This window comes from Nycticebus coucang, chromosome 7 (assembly GCF_027406575.1).
Source record: "Nycticebus coucang isolate mNycCou1 chromosome 7, mNycCou1.pri, whole genome shotgun sequence".
NCBI classification, from domain to species: domain Eukaryota; kingdom Metazoa; phylum Chordata; class Mammalia; order Primates; family Lorisidae; genus Nycticebus; species Nycticebus coucang.
The window spans coordinates 137,315,011-137,327,926 of NC_069786.1; the positions used below are offsets into that span (position 1 = coordinate 137,315,011).

The window sequence follows — 12,916 nt, forward strand, 5'->3', positions numbered from 1 at the left end:
TGAGGGTGGTGGGTTCAAACCTGGCCCCAGCCAAACTGCAACAAAAAATAGCTGGGCGTTGTGGCGGGCGCCTGTAGTCCTATCTACTTGGGAGGCTGAGGCAAGAGAATTGCCTAAGCCCAAGAGCTGGAGGTTGCTGTGAGCTGTGACACCATGGCACTCTACCGAAGGCGGGCGACAAAGTGAGACTCTGTCTCTAAAAAACCAAAGAAGTCAATAAAACTTTCTTAGAAAGTCAGCTATGCTTGTTACAAAGTATAACTTTTTTTTTTTTTTTCTTGAGGTAGAGTCTCACTCTGTCATGGAGGCTGGAGTGTGGTGGTGTCATAGCTCACAGCAACCTCAAAACCCTGGGCTTAAGTGAACCCCCTACCTCAGCCTTCCACATAGTTGAGTCTAATGGCACATGGCACCACACCAGGCTAATTTTTCAGTGGTTCATAGAGACAAATCTTGCTGTTTCCCAGGCTGATCTTAAACTCCTAGGCTCAAGCCATCCTCTTCAGCCTCTCAAAGTGCATGAGCTATTGTGCCGCCCCCAGAGTATAACTTTAAAATACTCCCTGTGGCTGACGCCTGTAGCTCAGCAGCTAGGGCGCCGGCCACATATAACCAGGTTGGCAGGTTCGAACCCAGTCCAGGCCTGCCAAACAACAACGGCAACTACAACAAAAAAATAGCCAGGTGTTGTGGTAGGAGCCTATAGTTCTAAGTACTTGGGAGGTTGAGGAGAGAGAATTGCTTAAGCCTAAGAGTTTGAGGTTACTGTGAGCTGTGACACTATGGCACTCTACCGAGGGCGGCATAATAAAACTGTCTCAAAAAAAAAAAAAAAAACAATTTCCGGTGTATCTGTGAGAAAGGATGGGCAAATATTACTTTTCCTTTGTCTTCTACTTTGAAAAATTAATCCTGTGAGCTAATACTGACTCTTTTTTTAAAATCTGACCTTTATTCACAGTGGAAGAACTCAGAGACAACTAGTAGATTATTTCAAAGATGGTGGAACAAGAAGAATTCCTTATGAAAGGTGTGTCATGCTCTTTATGATGTTAAATGTATACTTTTAAAATTGTTATTTTTAATATTTTTGATATTTTACTTGAATAAAAGTAATGTCAAATACATAAATGTGTATTTTGGCACTTAAGTTTCAGTTTTTTCGTTTTCTTTTGTTTTTTGAGACAGAGCCTCAAGCTGTTGCCCTGGGTAGGATGCCGTGGCATTACAGCTCACAGCAACCTCCAACACCTGGGCTTAAGCAATTTTCTTGCCTCAGCCTCCCAAGTAGCCTGCCACAACGCCCAGCTATTTTTTGGTTGCAGCCGTCATTTTTGTTTGGTGGGCCCAGGCTGGATTCGAACCCTCCAGCTCAGGTGTATGTGGCTGGCGCCTTAGCTGCTTGAGCCACAGGTGCTGAGCCAAGTTTCAGGGGTTTTTTTGTTTTGTTTTGTTTTGTTTTTTGTAGAGACAGAATCTCACTTTACGGCCCTCGGTAGAGTGCCATGGCCTCACACAGCTCACAGCAACCTCCAACTCCTGGGCTTAAGTGATTCTCTTGCCTCAGCCTCCCAAGTAGCTGGGACTACAGGCGCCTGCCACAACACCCGGCTATTTTTTGGTTGCAGTTTGGCCGGGGCCGGGCTTGAACCGTCACCCTCGGTATATAGGGCTGGCGCCCTACCAACTGAGCCACAGGCGCCGCCCAAGTTTCAGTTTTTTAAAGACAATGGATTTATGGCTTGGTGCCTGTGGCTCAAGCGGCTAAGGTGCCAGCCACATACACCTGAGCTGGTGGGTTCGAATCCACCCTGGGCCCACCAAACAACAATGAGGGCTGCAACCAAAATATAGCTGGGCATTGTGGCGGGTGCCTGTGGTCCCAGCTACGTGGGAGGCGGAGGCAGGAGAATTGCTTAGGCCCAGGAGTTGGAGGTTGCTGTGAGCTGTGATGTTGAACGGCACTTTACCCAGGACGACAGCTTGAGGCTCTGTCTCAAAAGACAATGGATTTATAATATCTTTATAGATACATTGTATACATTTACAGATATTAATTTTTGTCCTAGTCTCTATAGTTTAGTTTACATATAATGTTTGCACACATGATAAACTTTTAATCTGAAAATTCATAGTGTTTCTCTGCATGTCCATTTTTCCTTTAGTGTGGTGCATAATTTTACCTCTTTTGAGGTATCTTTTTAATTTAAATTCTAATTTTCTGTTATCTTGCCCCTTTCTAGTTAGATGCCTCTGTCTTAACCACATTTTTTTTTTTTTTTTTTTTTTTTTTTTTTTGTGGTTTTTGGCCGGGACTGGGTTTGAACCCGCCACCTCCGGCATATGGGACCGGCGCCCTACTCCTTGAGCCACAGGTGCCGCCCTTAACCACATTTTTATGTGAGGTACAGTATGTGCTCGCTGCTTTAAAAACAGGTATTGTGAGGAGGTAGGCTGGATTGCTCAGAGCTTGTTGTCTGTTTTGTAGAAGGCACAGCAAGGCTCCGATGTCTGTCCGTGCACTGACTGCAGATGTGCCGAAACAGGTCAGTCTTTTCTGGATAAAACATGGGCAATATTAATTACCTCCAGTCTTAGAAAATAATCTGGCAGTTTTATAACAAGAATCTTAAAATTAGTCGTATTATTTAATAGCAATTCCAATTTTGGGACTTATTTTCAGGAAGGAGAAGGAGTCCTAATTAAAGAGGAAAGCTTTGTGCATTGAGGTATATACATCATAATGTTATCTGTAATATATACTTATGTACAGGGGTACAATGTGCTGGTTTTATATACAATTTGAAATACTTTCATCAAACTGGTTAATATAGCCTTCACCTCATTTTCTTAGTTATTGTGTTAAGACATTTATATTCTACACTTAGTAGACTTAACATATACCCTTGTAAAATGCACCATAGGTGTGGTCCCACCAATTACCCTCCCTCAACCCATCCGCCCCCCCTTCCCCTCCCCTCCTCTTCCCCCTTCATCTTAGGCTGTAGTTGGGTTATAGCTTTCATATGGATAATGGGTCTTTTAAATTAAAACGTTCCTTAACTCTTCTAGATATATTTCTTCATTAGAAATTTCTTTCTGAAGAAACTGAAATTAAGAGGAAATGTATTTTTAATTGTTTCTTTACAAAGATCAAATTTAATGTCCAAATATAAGTCATCTAAAAATTACCTTTAAGCTTTTAATTCTCTTCTATTGTGTTTTCAAAGCCACAAGAAAATGTTGAATGTGGTTATGTGATTAAGAAAAAGTGATATGGGGCGGCGCCTGTGGCTCAGTCAGTAAGGCGCCGGCCCCATATACCGAGGGTAGCAGGTTCAAACCCGGCCCCGGCCAAACTGCAACCAAAAAAAAAATAGCCGGGTGTTGTGGTGGGCGCCTGGAGTCCCAGCTACTCGGGAGGCTGAGGCAAGAGAATCACTTAAGCCCAGGAGTTGGAGGTTGCTGTGAGCTGTGTGAGGCCACAGCACTCTACCAAGGGCCATAAAGTGAGACTCTGTCTCTACAAAAAAAGAAAAAAAAAGAAAGAAAAGAAAAAGTGATATGGCTTGGAGCCTATGGCTGAGGCGGCTAAGGCGCCAGCCACATACACCTGAGCTGGCGGGTTCAAATCCAGCCTGGGGCCTGCCAAACAACAATGACGGCTACAACCAAAAAAATAAAAATAGCCAGGCGTTGTGGCAGGTGCCTGTAGTCCCAGCTACTTGGGAGGCAGAGGCAGGAGAATCGCTTGTGAGCCCAGGAGCTGGAGGTTGCTGTGAGCTGTGATGCTACGGCACTCTACCCAGGGTGACAGCTTAAGGCTGTGTCTCAAAAAAAAGAAAGAAAAAGTGATATGATAAACCTTAATCTTGTGGAGAATGACCTTCTATTTTGTTTCTAAAGGTCAGCTGCTGGGCCTCCTGCCATTGTGTTGCTTATGTTATGAATAGTGATACCTGCCTGTGTATTTTGCCTGCATACATGCTGCACAGAAAATTATTCAGTTCTGCCAGGTGTGGTGGCTCATGCCTATAAAGCCCAGCAACTCAAGGCCGAGGCAGGAGGATGCTTGAGGCCATCAATTCTAGACCAGCCTGGTCTTTAAGTAAGAAAAACTAGCCAGATGTGTGGTGGCGTACCTATAATCCCAGCTACTTGGGAGGCTGAGGCAGAACTCCTGAGAGCCCAAGAGTTCAACGCTGCGGTGGGCTAGGGTTGCACCACTACACACCAGGCTGGGTAGCACAGCAAGACCTTGTCTACTTTTAAAAAAGAAGCTGCTCGGTTCTGTTTGGTTATTTTTGGTCTGACCACCCTGTTAATGATATTGCATGTATACATATAAGGGGTTTTCGAAAGGTATGACAGTACTTTGTGATAATACACACAACGGGTGACCCTTAGGGAGTAGAGAGGCCTCATCTGTGTCCTTGAATGCAAAGCCATGAGTGGATATTGTTAGGGCACCCATGGAGTAGCAGTTGACGCCACGTGGCCTCTTGATGTGTCAGCCACAGCCCCTCCACTGTTCCCTCATCCTGCTCCCAGGTCTCTGTCACTCATACCCAGGGCCCCTCTGGAGCTTCCAGTAGCCCCCAGTGCTCCACTGATGACAGGAACATCCTAGGCAGTGACCTTGAGCCTCCTGCTGCATGCAGGAGTAAGCTGACATGTGTCCCCCTGTCCAGGGACTGTAACTCTCTGACAGATGGTGCCGTCACTGTGGAACATGGCTTGTTACTCAGTGTCAGCACCATGGTTTCAGGTCCTACAAGCTGAGAACATCTCACTTCCTCTCAAGTGTATTTTACCCCTCAGCAAAATGATGGGTGTCCAAAAACTTTTCCTTGCAGCTTCAGGGTGACAGGGACTGCCACAAGGACACAGACCAGGTGTCATTCAGTTCTGCCTGATGGAGATTTTTCTCACTATGCATATTCATACCAAAAGAGGAAAAATGGAATTGTAAGGTTTTATAAACAGGAGATCCTGGGTTGGCTTGCTTTGCTGTCTACATTTATAGTCCAATCCATTGCCCTGTGGTTGGTTGGTTGGTTGGTTGGTTTGTTTGTTTGTTTGTTTGTTTGAGACGGGGTCTCACTATATGGCCCAGGCTACACAGCCCACTGCAGCAGGCTCCAACTCCCAGTTCATGCAGTCCTCCTCCCTCAGCCTCCCAAGTAGCTGAGCCTGCAGGCATGCACCACTACACCCAGCTAGTATTTTTTAACTTTTATGGAGATAGGATCTTGCTATTGCCCAGGCTAGTCTCCAACTCCTAGGCCTCAGGTGAGCCTCCCGCCTCAGCTTCCCACAGTGCTAGGGTTACAGACATGAGCCAGGCCCAGCTGCCCTTCTTTGTGAAAGCTGTGAGAGGAACGTGCAGATGCCCTAAGTCACGCCCAGTCGGCATTGCAGCCTCTAATGGTGATTTGTAATTTTATATGTTCCTTTTTTTTCTTTTCTTAATTTCATCCCCAGAACATCTCGTTTATGGAAGGATTGAGGACTTCTGCCTCCCCATCTTCAGCAAATGCCTCCTTTTACTCACTCCCTGCCTCTCCCTTGACTCCTGCCAGCCTGCCCAGTGTCGAGGACACCAGCAGCTCCTGCGCAGACCTCCAGGGTCCCCACACCAGGAGTCCAACTGCAGGGATGAGCAGTGGAGCCCTGGCCAGAGGCCCCGATGTGCACTCAGCCCCAGCCCCCAGATCCCCCACGCTGCAGCCTGGTTCAGGTGTCGGGGTTTGTCATGTTGTGAGCAGTTGCAGTTCCATCTGTCCTGAGGGGCAGAGTCCCAGTGCCTTAGATCTAAACACAGAGAGGGCCAGCAGGGAACTCAGAGCTACTTGTACAAATGACAATGGTGAGGATGACTTTACCACAGGCTCTTTCCCTTCCTGTGGGGAGTACCAGTGTGGCCGACAGTGGCGTGGAGGGGCCCCTGTTTTCACATTGACAAATGCCCAGCTGCAGGTGTCTGAGGAGTTCATAGATGATGACCCAGCAGACATCTCCTTCTTTGCAGGGGGCTCTGAGGCATTTTCATTCCCATATAGCTCTTTAGTCCCATGTGACCCTCTGGTGCCTGCCCAGCCCATGGTATCCCCTGCTCTGTGTGGTCCAGGGGCCTTCCAGCACCCAGAGTCTGCCCAGTCTAGCCCAGGTGGGTGCTCCACAGAGGCAGTGGACATGAACACAGAGGAAGGTTTTGAATTTGAGGGAGAAAGTGACTTCAATGGCAATGTGCACCCCTCAGACACCTCGGAGCTCTTCGAGGTGAAAGCACAGGCTAGCCTGATTCAGAGCCTGCTGAGTCCTTCTGAAACAAGTTCACTTAGGAACAACCAGTCTGAAAACAGCTCCCTCAATAATGTGCTTTGGCATGGTGGGCTGTCCTTACACACGTCCAGCTCAGCCAATCAGTCTGAGGCCAGCTCTATGATCAACTTCCCGGCCTACTCGGTCCGCTCTGAGTCCAGCTCAGCCTTCCAGTTCTCTGACATCATCGACCAGTTAGAGCAGCTCAGCTGTCCCCCCACAGCAGCTGAGGACTCCAGCAGCACAGACACAGATTCCTGGGACTCTGAGGCTGAGGCCCCCCTCGATGTGAGCCTTTTCTTCAGCAATCCTTTTGCACAAAGTGGAGAGAGAATCCCTTTTGATTTGCAGAACAGTTTAAAGAATTTGACTCCAGGAGAGCAAGTAGATAAAAACCCATCTTGATCCTGTGGGTTCCTTTCCAAGGCCACCCTCTCACCCACTCTTTGTAGGTTAGAGCTCAGAATCATTGGTTTAGACATAGAAGATGATTTCGAGTTCATGATTAGATATTCCTTTTTTTAATTTTCCTGATAATTACCCTTTTTTGAATGTCAAAGAATTAAAGCTTTCACTTGGAATGATGTTAAAAGCTATGCATCCAATTTTAAATAGATGAGTATTTCCAGCTAGTCCTCCAGAGGATTGATAAATTGGTCTTTATAGCTTTATTTTTGGCATGTGCTTTGATTCAAGTAAAAATTGGTGCTATACATTTTGAATGTTAAACCATTCTGATTCACACTGATCTTTAATAGAATATGTGTATTACACCTATTAATGCTGCTGTTTAGATGAGCTGCGCTGCCCATAGTTAATTACAAAGGAGGCTCTGTGTGATCTGTCTCGCCACAGGCATGGCACAGAGCCTCAAGTGAGCCTCTTCAGAACCCTAACCCCAGGACAGGCGGGTGGAGATAGTCATCTCCTGCATACTGGTGTGTAGAGGGAGGAGAGTGTCCCTGGAACTGTCCCAGTGCCAAAGGCATCACCTCACTGATGACTGGAAACCAAGGCATGTTTAGATGGTTGGCTTAGAGAAGTGCTGGTTTAAAATTCACTTAAGTGAGTTTGAACTGTTTTCTTCTGTTCATTTTAATTGGAGTATAAAAGATACATGATTGCAGAAAAAGTTAGAACCAGTCACATAGATGAGCCTGAAAGTCACAGGTAAGCCAGTACAACATATGCCTATTCAGGAGTGTCTTTGGACTGGCAGAGGTAGTTATTAATTAAAATGAGGTTGGCCCAGAGTGGTGGCTCACTTGAGCTCAGGAGTGCAAGACCAGCCTGAGCAAGAGTGAGGCCTCCATCTCTACTAAAAGTAAAAAAAATTAGCTGGGCGTTGTGGCAGGCGCATATAGTTGCATCTACTCGAGAGGCTGAGGCAGGAGGATCACTTGACCCCAGGAGTTTGAGGTTGCTGTGAGCTGTGATTCCACACCCCTCTAGCTCAGGCAACAGTGTGAGACTCTATCAAAAAACTAAGAATAATAACAATGACGAGCACAGTAGGACTCCCCAGAACATATAAGGGCTTGAACTTACTTTCTTTCTCCAGGATGATGTTTCTTTTATGCCAGGTGGTCTGTAGTATGCAGTCACTAGCTGTTCCTAATAGATGGGCTGTTCCTAACAGGGTCATCGTTCTGTCTCAAGGCAATGAGGAGGGTCACGTGAGCAAGTAGGTGGAGGTGGCCCTGCCCACCTATCTGGTGTACACAGGTATCAAGGGCCCTGCCGGGTACGTTGTAAGGGGTTCCCTGGTGTAAATCATTCTGAAGGTCGGGCATCATCCAGTATAGACTGGATGGCTCCATCCATGAGTGTCAAAGGAGAAACCACGGGCGTGCAGCCCAGCACCCCTCAAGTGCCAAGCTCAGGCAGCCCTGGATGGCCCTGCTAAACTGGTCGAGTCCACAGATTGGATTTGGGGGTTTTGTTGTTTACCCTTTCTCATCTAATAGTGCAATACCACGTTTGAAGTTTCATTTTCTTCCTAAAATGTCCCAGGTCAGGCCTCTTCCCCTGGATGGAACCCCGTGTTTGCAGAGGCCATGTGGCTCAGCTGTCTTTAGGGCCGTCAAGGCCATCTGGCAAGTGTCAGTCTCTCTTTCTTATTAGTGTTAATTGGATGCCAGCAGGGGTTGTGGCCAAATCTATTGAGTAATTTCTCATTTTTGTAGCTTTGTTAAACCTAATCTGCTTAGCCGGGCGTTGTGGCAGGCGCCTGTAGTCCCAGCTACTTGGGAGGCTGAGGCAAGAGAATCGCTTAAGCCCAGGAGTTGGAGGTTGCTGTGAGCTGTGTGAGGCCACAGCACTCTACCGAGGGCCATAAAGTGAGACTCTGTCTCTACAAAAAAAAAAAAAAAAAAAAAAACCTAATCTGCAGATTCACTTTACTGGTCTATGCAGCTGATTTAGCAGTGTGTTCAGCTATGTTTATTTTGTCCCCTTCTCACACCTGCCTTCTTAATATTTATGAGGTCAGGGAGGTACAGCATTCCATGTTGTCTGACCAACGTCTGCAGAGGTGAGGGCACCACGCAGAGGAGCAGAAGGTGCCCTGACAGGAGCTGCCTGTCCCTGTCTTGGTACTGCCTAAACAATGTCCTTGTTGACACCGTGAGCTGACATAGTCGGCCTTTTTCTCTTAAGGGAATCAACACCAGTGTCTGCTCAGTAGGTCAGGTTTGGGTGGCTTTGAGCCAACACAGCCACCAGGCAGGGGTGACCACTCACTGGTGTAGCCAGTGCAGTGGGAAGGTGTAGAGTCCCTCCCCGTCACCCTCCGATGTTGGAGATTCTGGATAAATTTTCCTCTTATCAATTTAAGCCTCCTATAAAATGAGTTTTGTTGGTTTTGATTTTTTTGTTAATGGAATCTCACTTTCTGGAGACGATTTTTAGTTTTTTATTTAGAAAGTCTACAAAATACACAAAAGCAGAAAAAGGAGTAAAAGGAGCCCCTATTGCCCAGGTTCAGTGCTGCGACACTTGGCCACCTTCTCTCTATGCAGCAGTTGCCATGATGTGGGGAAGACCCCCTCACACAGGTATGCTTGCTCAGAATTTCTGCATCTGTCAGCCAGGCTCAGTGGCTCATGCCTCCCAACACTCTGGGAGGCCGAGGCAAGAAAATTGTTTGAGTCCAATAGTTGGAGGTTGCTGTGAGCAGGGCGACAAAGTAAGACTCTGCCTCAAAAAAAAAAAAAAAAAAATTTCTGCATGTGTCTCAGAAATATAAGAACACTTTCATACCTGACCTCACGCATGTAATCTCATACAAAATTAATAATGTATTGGAATTATCTAATTTTAAGAACATTCTTAAATCCCATAGTTGTATTTAAAATCCCATCTAGTTAAAATCAGGGGCCAAGCCCAATCTGCTCACTCTGATGAGAGATGTCATGTGGAAGAACGTCCCTCCCCACTGCTCCTTTTCACGCCAATAACATGGGGAAGAAGCTGGGCATGGCCTGCCATGTAACACCATCCAGCCCAGGCCCTAGAGGGACTGCTGTGCTGAGCAGGACAGAGCCGTTGGCCACATGCCACCACCAAGTGCTGGTCCTTCTCTGGCGCTGCTTCCCACAGGCCTATGTGGTGGCAGCTGTAGGGTGGGCCTAGCAGCCCAGATGCTCTATGGACAGTGCCAGGGAAGGTAGGATTCTCAGGTTCAGGTTTAACTTTGGGGGCATGATCTGGAGAAATTTTGATCCCCTTTCCTTTTCCAGAGTGTTCCTGATGCCTCTAGGAGTATTACCTTTTTCTTTATAATGAAACAATTTATGTAAAACCCGTCTATGCCTTTCTTCCGAGCTACTGCTCATAGGTCACCCCCACTTTCTTCTTTCAAGTGGGTTGTAAAGCCCACCCAGAGGGGCTTTAGAGACTGAGGGAAAGCAAGAGAGTTTCGGCACAAAGAACAACCTGTTCTCTTACAAATGATGTCTTTTTACTTGTTAACAGTTGTTAAGCAGTGACATTGTTCACCTTAATAAAATAGCTTATATATTAAAACATCCTGAGGCCAGGTGTGGTGACTCATACCTGTAATGCCAGCACTCTGGGAGACTGAGGCAGGTGGATAGCCTAAGCAAGAGTGAGAACTTGTCTGTAAAATAACCTGACATTTTTGGGGGCACCTGTAGTCTTGGCTCCTTGGGAAACTGAGGCAAGAGAATCACTTGAGCCCAAGAGTTTGAGGTTGCTGTGAGCTGTGATGTCACAACACTCTACCAAGGGTGACAAAGTGAGACTCTGCCTCAAAAAAAAAAAAAAAAATCAGAAGAGTTTAACCTGAAGCTGAAAGTCAGCATTGGTCTTGCCTGTGTTTATGGGGTGCTGGGTAGCACCAGGCTGGCAGTGTGGCCCAATATGCCCAGGTTGCAGGTCAAGCAGGTCGAAAAAGGGACACAGCAGGCAGGTGTAGGCCGTGACAGCACCTGTAAGATGCTGTTCCCACCTTTGACCTTTCGATCTCCTTAGTTGCATCCAGAGCCGGCTCTGCCTGCAGCCTGAGGGGAGACCTATGGCCCCAAACAGGGCACACAGCAGGGACTGCTTTGGTGACTCCCAGGAGGGCTCACCCCCAGGCAGTATAGCCAGGTGAGCCCACACAGATGGGGGCTGAGATCCTACAGCACTCCCAGCAGTCAAGGCTACCAGCAGGCACTACACTAATAATACACTCTGCTTTAGGCAGAATATTTATTTTTATTAGTTATCAAATCTATTTTTTCTATTTGAGATTCCAAAGTCAAGGTATTTTATATAAGCCAATATATGGATAAGCTAAGTCTAATAACAGTACAATTATATGTTGCAATGATTCAGCACACTAAAAAATATGTAATGGTATATACTATATAATTTTGAAAATCATTAAACTATTGATATGTGCCTTTTTATATTACAAAAGGTTTCTCTAAGTATGAAATTAGAGTAGGCTTCCCTGTTCCAGTTAACACATGTTTTTAAATTAGTACTAAGATTGGAGGGATAGGCAATGGCACCAAGAGAAAGGAGTTTTTTTTTTTGTGGTTTTTGGCCGGGGCTGGGTTTGAACCTGCCACCTACGGCATATGGGACCGGCGCCCTACTCCTTGAGCCACAGGCGCTGCCCTAAGAGAAAGGAGTTTAATGTGACAACACCAACCCTGTGTGTCAAGTCATTCCCATTATTGCCATTTTGCTGAGGGTAACACAGTCCTTTTTAATTGCTTTGGTGTACAGGTGTATTTTGACTTTTAATGCAAGGTCCTCTGTTCCCACTGTTCTAAGGAGTAATTGTAGCACATCACAAGTGGCATGGTCATGATCACGTGATGACATCACAAGTGGCTTGATCCTGGTCACGTGATGTGATCACAGCATGTGTGTAGCTGTTATGTGTTTTTATGACATTTGATGCCAATATGTCTGTCTTCGAGGTACACTTACTCCCTCCTGGCTCATGGAACATCAAAAAAATCCATTACCAGAATAGTTATTTATAGATTAAAATGTTAGAGGTCCCCTGGAGAATGCGCATATTTGTTCTCAAGACCACGGAGTAGCATCCGCTGCTGTCTGGCTCTGGCACCTCTCAGGGCCACACCAATGCAGCCCAGGCCTCAAGGTGTCCCCTCCCTCAAGAGGTGCTGTCTTTTCCATGAAAACATTTGCATTCCCATAGGTAATGAAGAGAAAATAAGCTGGAATTTCCTTGTGCATTCTTTAGAGACATTTTTTGTCTTCTGGTTTGTGGTACTTATAAAATTTGTTTTCATTGAAATTTCCATTTATAAATTTGCAGATATGTACTAATTTAGAGCTTTTTAATTGTTCAATAAAATAAGGAAGTATTTACTGTGAATTTCTAAATTGGCTTTTTAGCTTTCTTTCCCTATTCTTACTTACAGTTTTGATTAACACAAGTTAAAAGATTGTTATGCATATTAATCTCTGAAACAGCTACATTTTTTTTACCTCTTTGCTGCCATCCCCTTCACTTCTTAGGATTCTGAGCAACAGATGCTATCACACTCACATAGATCCCTCCTCCAGACGTGGATGGCCATATCTCCGCTGGAGGTTCTTCCCAGTCTTAGCTCTCTCTCCGTGCTTCCTGCTCCCACCCAACACGGCCAGTGTGGCACAGGTGGGTGTAGGGGTGGCCTGCTGCTCAGGCCTGTGCCAAGCCCCTGAGGTACAGCCCTGTGACCTCTGTGGTTTTACTATGCACAGAACAGATGGTGTTGGCATCTTAATTCTGAAAACAAGAACATTACTACCTGTTTTTTCCTCAGTCAGCTGGAAGCCGCCCTATAAAATCCCTGACCCAGGGCGGCGCCTGTGGCTCAGTGAGTAGGGCGCCGGCCCCATATGCTGAGGGTGGCGGGTTCAAACCCAGCCCCGGCCAAACTGCAACAAAAAAATAGCCAGGCGTTGTGGCGAGCACCTGTAGTCCCAGCTGCTCGGGAGGCTGAGGCAAGAGAATTGTGTAAGCCCAAGAGTTAGAGGTTGCTGTGAGCCGTGTGTCGCCACGGCATTCTACCCGAGGGCGGGACAGTGAGACTCTGTCTCTACAAAAAAAAAAAAATCC

The 12,916-nt window shown here is 46.3% G+C and overlaps 1 protein-coding gene across 11 annotated transcripts in view; it reads left to right on the forward strand.

Moving 5' to 3' along the window:
• Nucleotides 1-12,916, forward strand: part of FARP2 (FERM, ARH/RhoGEF and pleckstrin domain protein 2) — a 141,216-nt gene that overhangs the window by 95,125 nt on the left and 33,175 nt on the right. For all 11 annotated transcript variants that reach the window (XR_008381222.1, XM_053597221.1, XM_053597220.1 and 8 more), the window contains 3 exons: nucleotides 962-1,030; nucleotides 2,489-2,546; nucleotides 5,485-5,740. Coding sequence is in view for 10 of the 11 variants with exons in the window: in XM_053597221.1 (XP_053453196.1) it covers nucleotides 962-1,030; nucleotides 2,489-2,546; nucleotides 5,485-5,740 (383 nt within the window). In the remaining variant the exon portion in view is untranslated. The remainder of the gene's footprint in view (nucleotides 1-961; nucleotides 1,031-2,488; nucleotides 2,547-5,484; nucleotides 5,741-12,916) is intronic.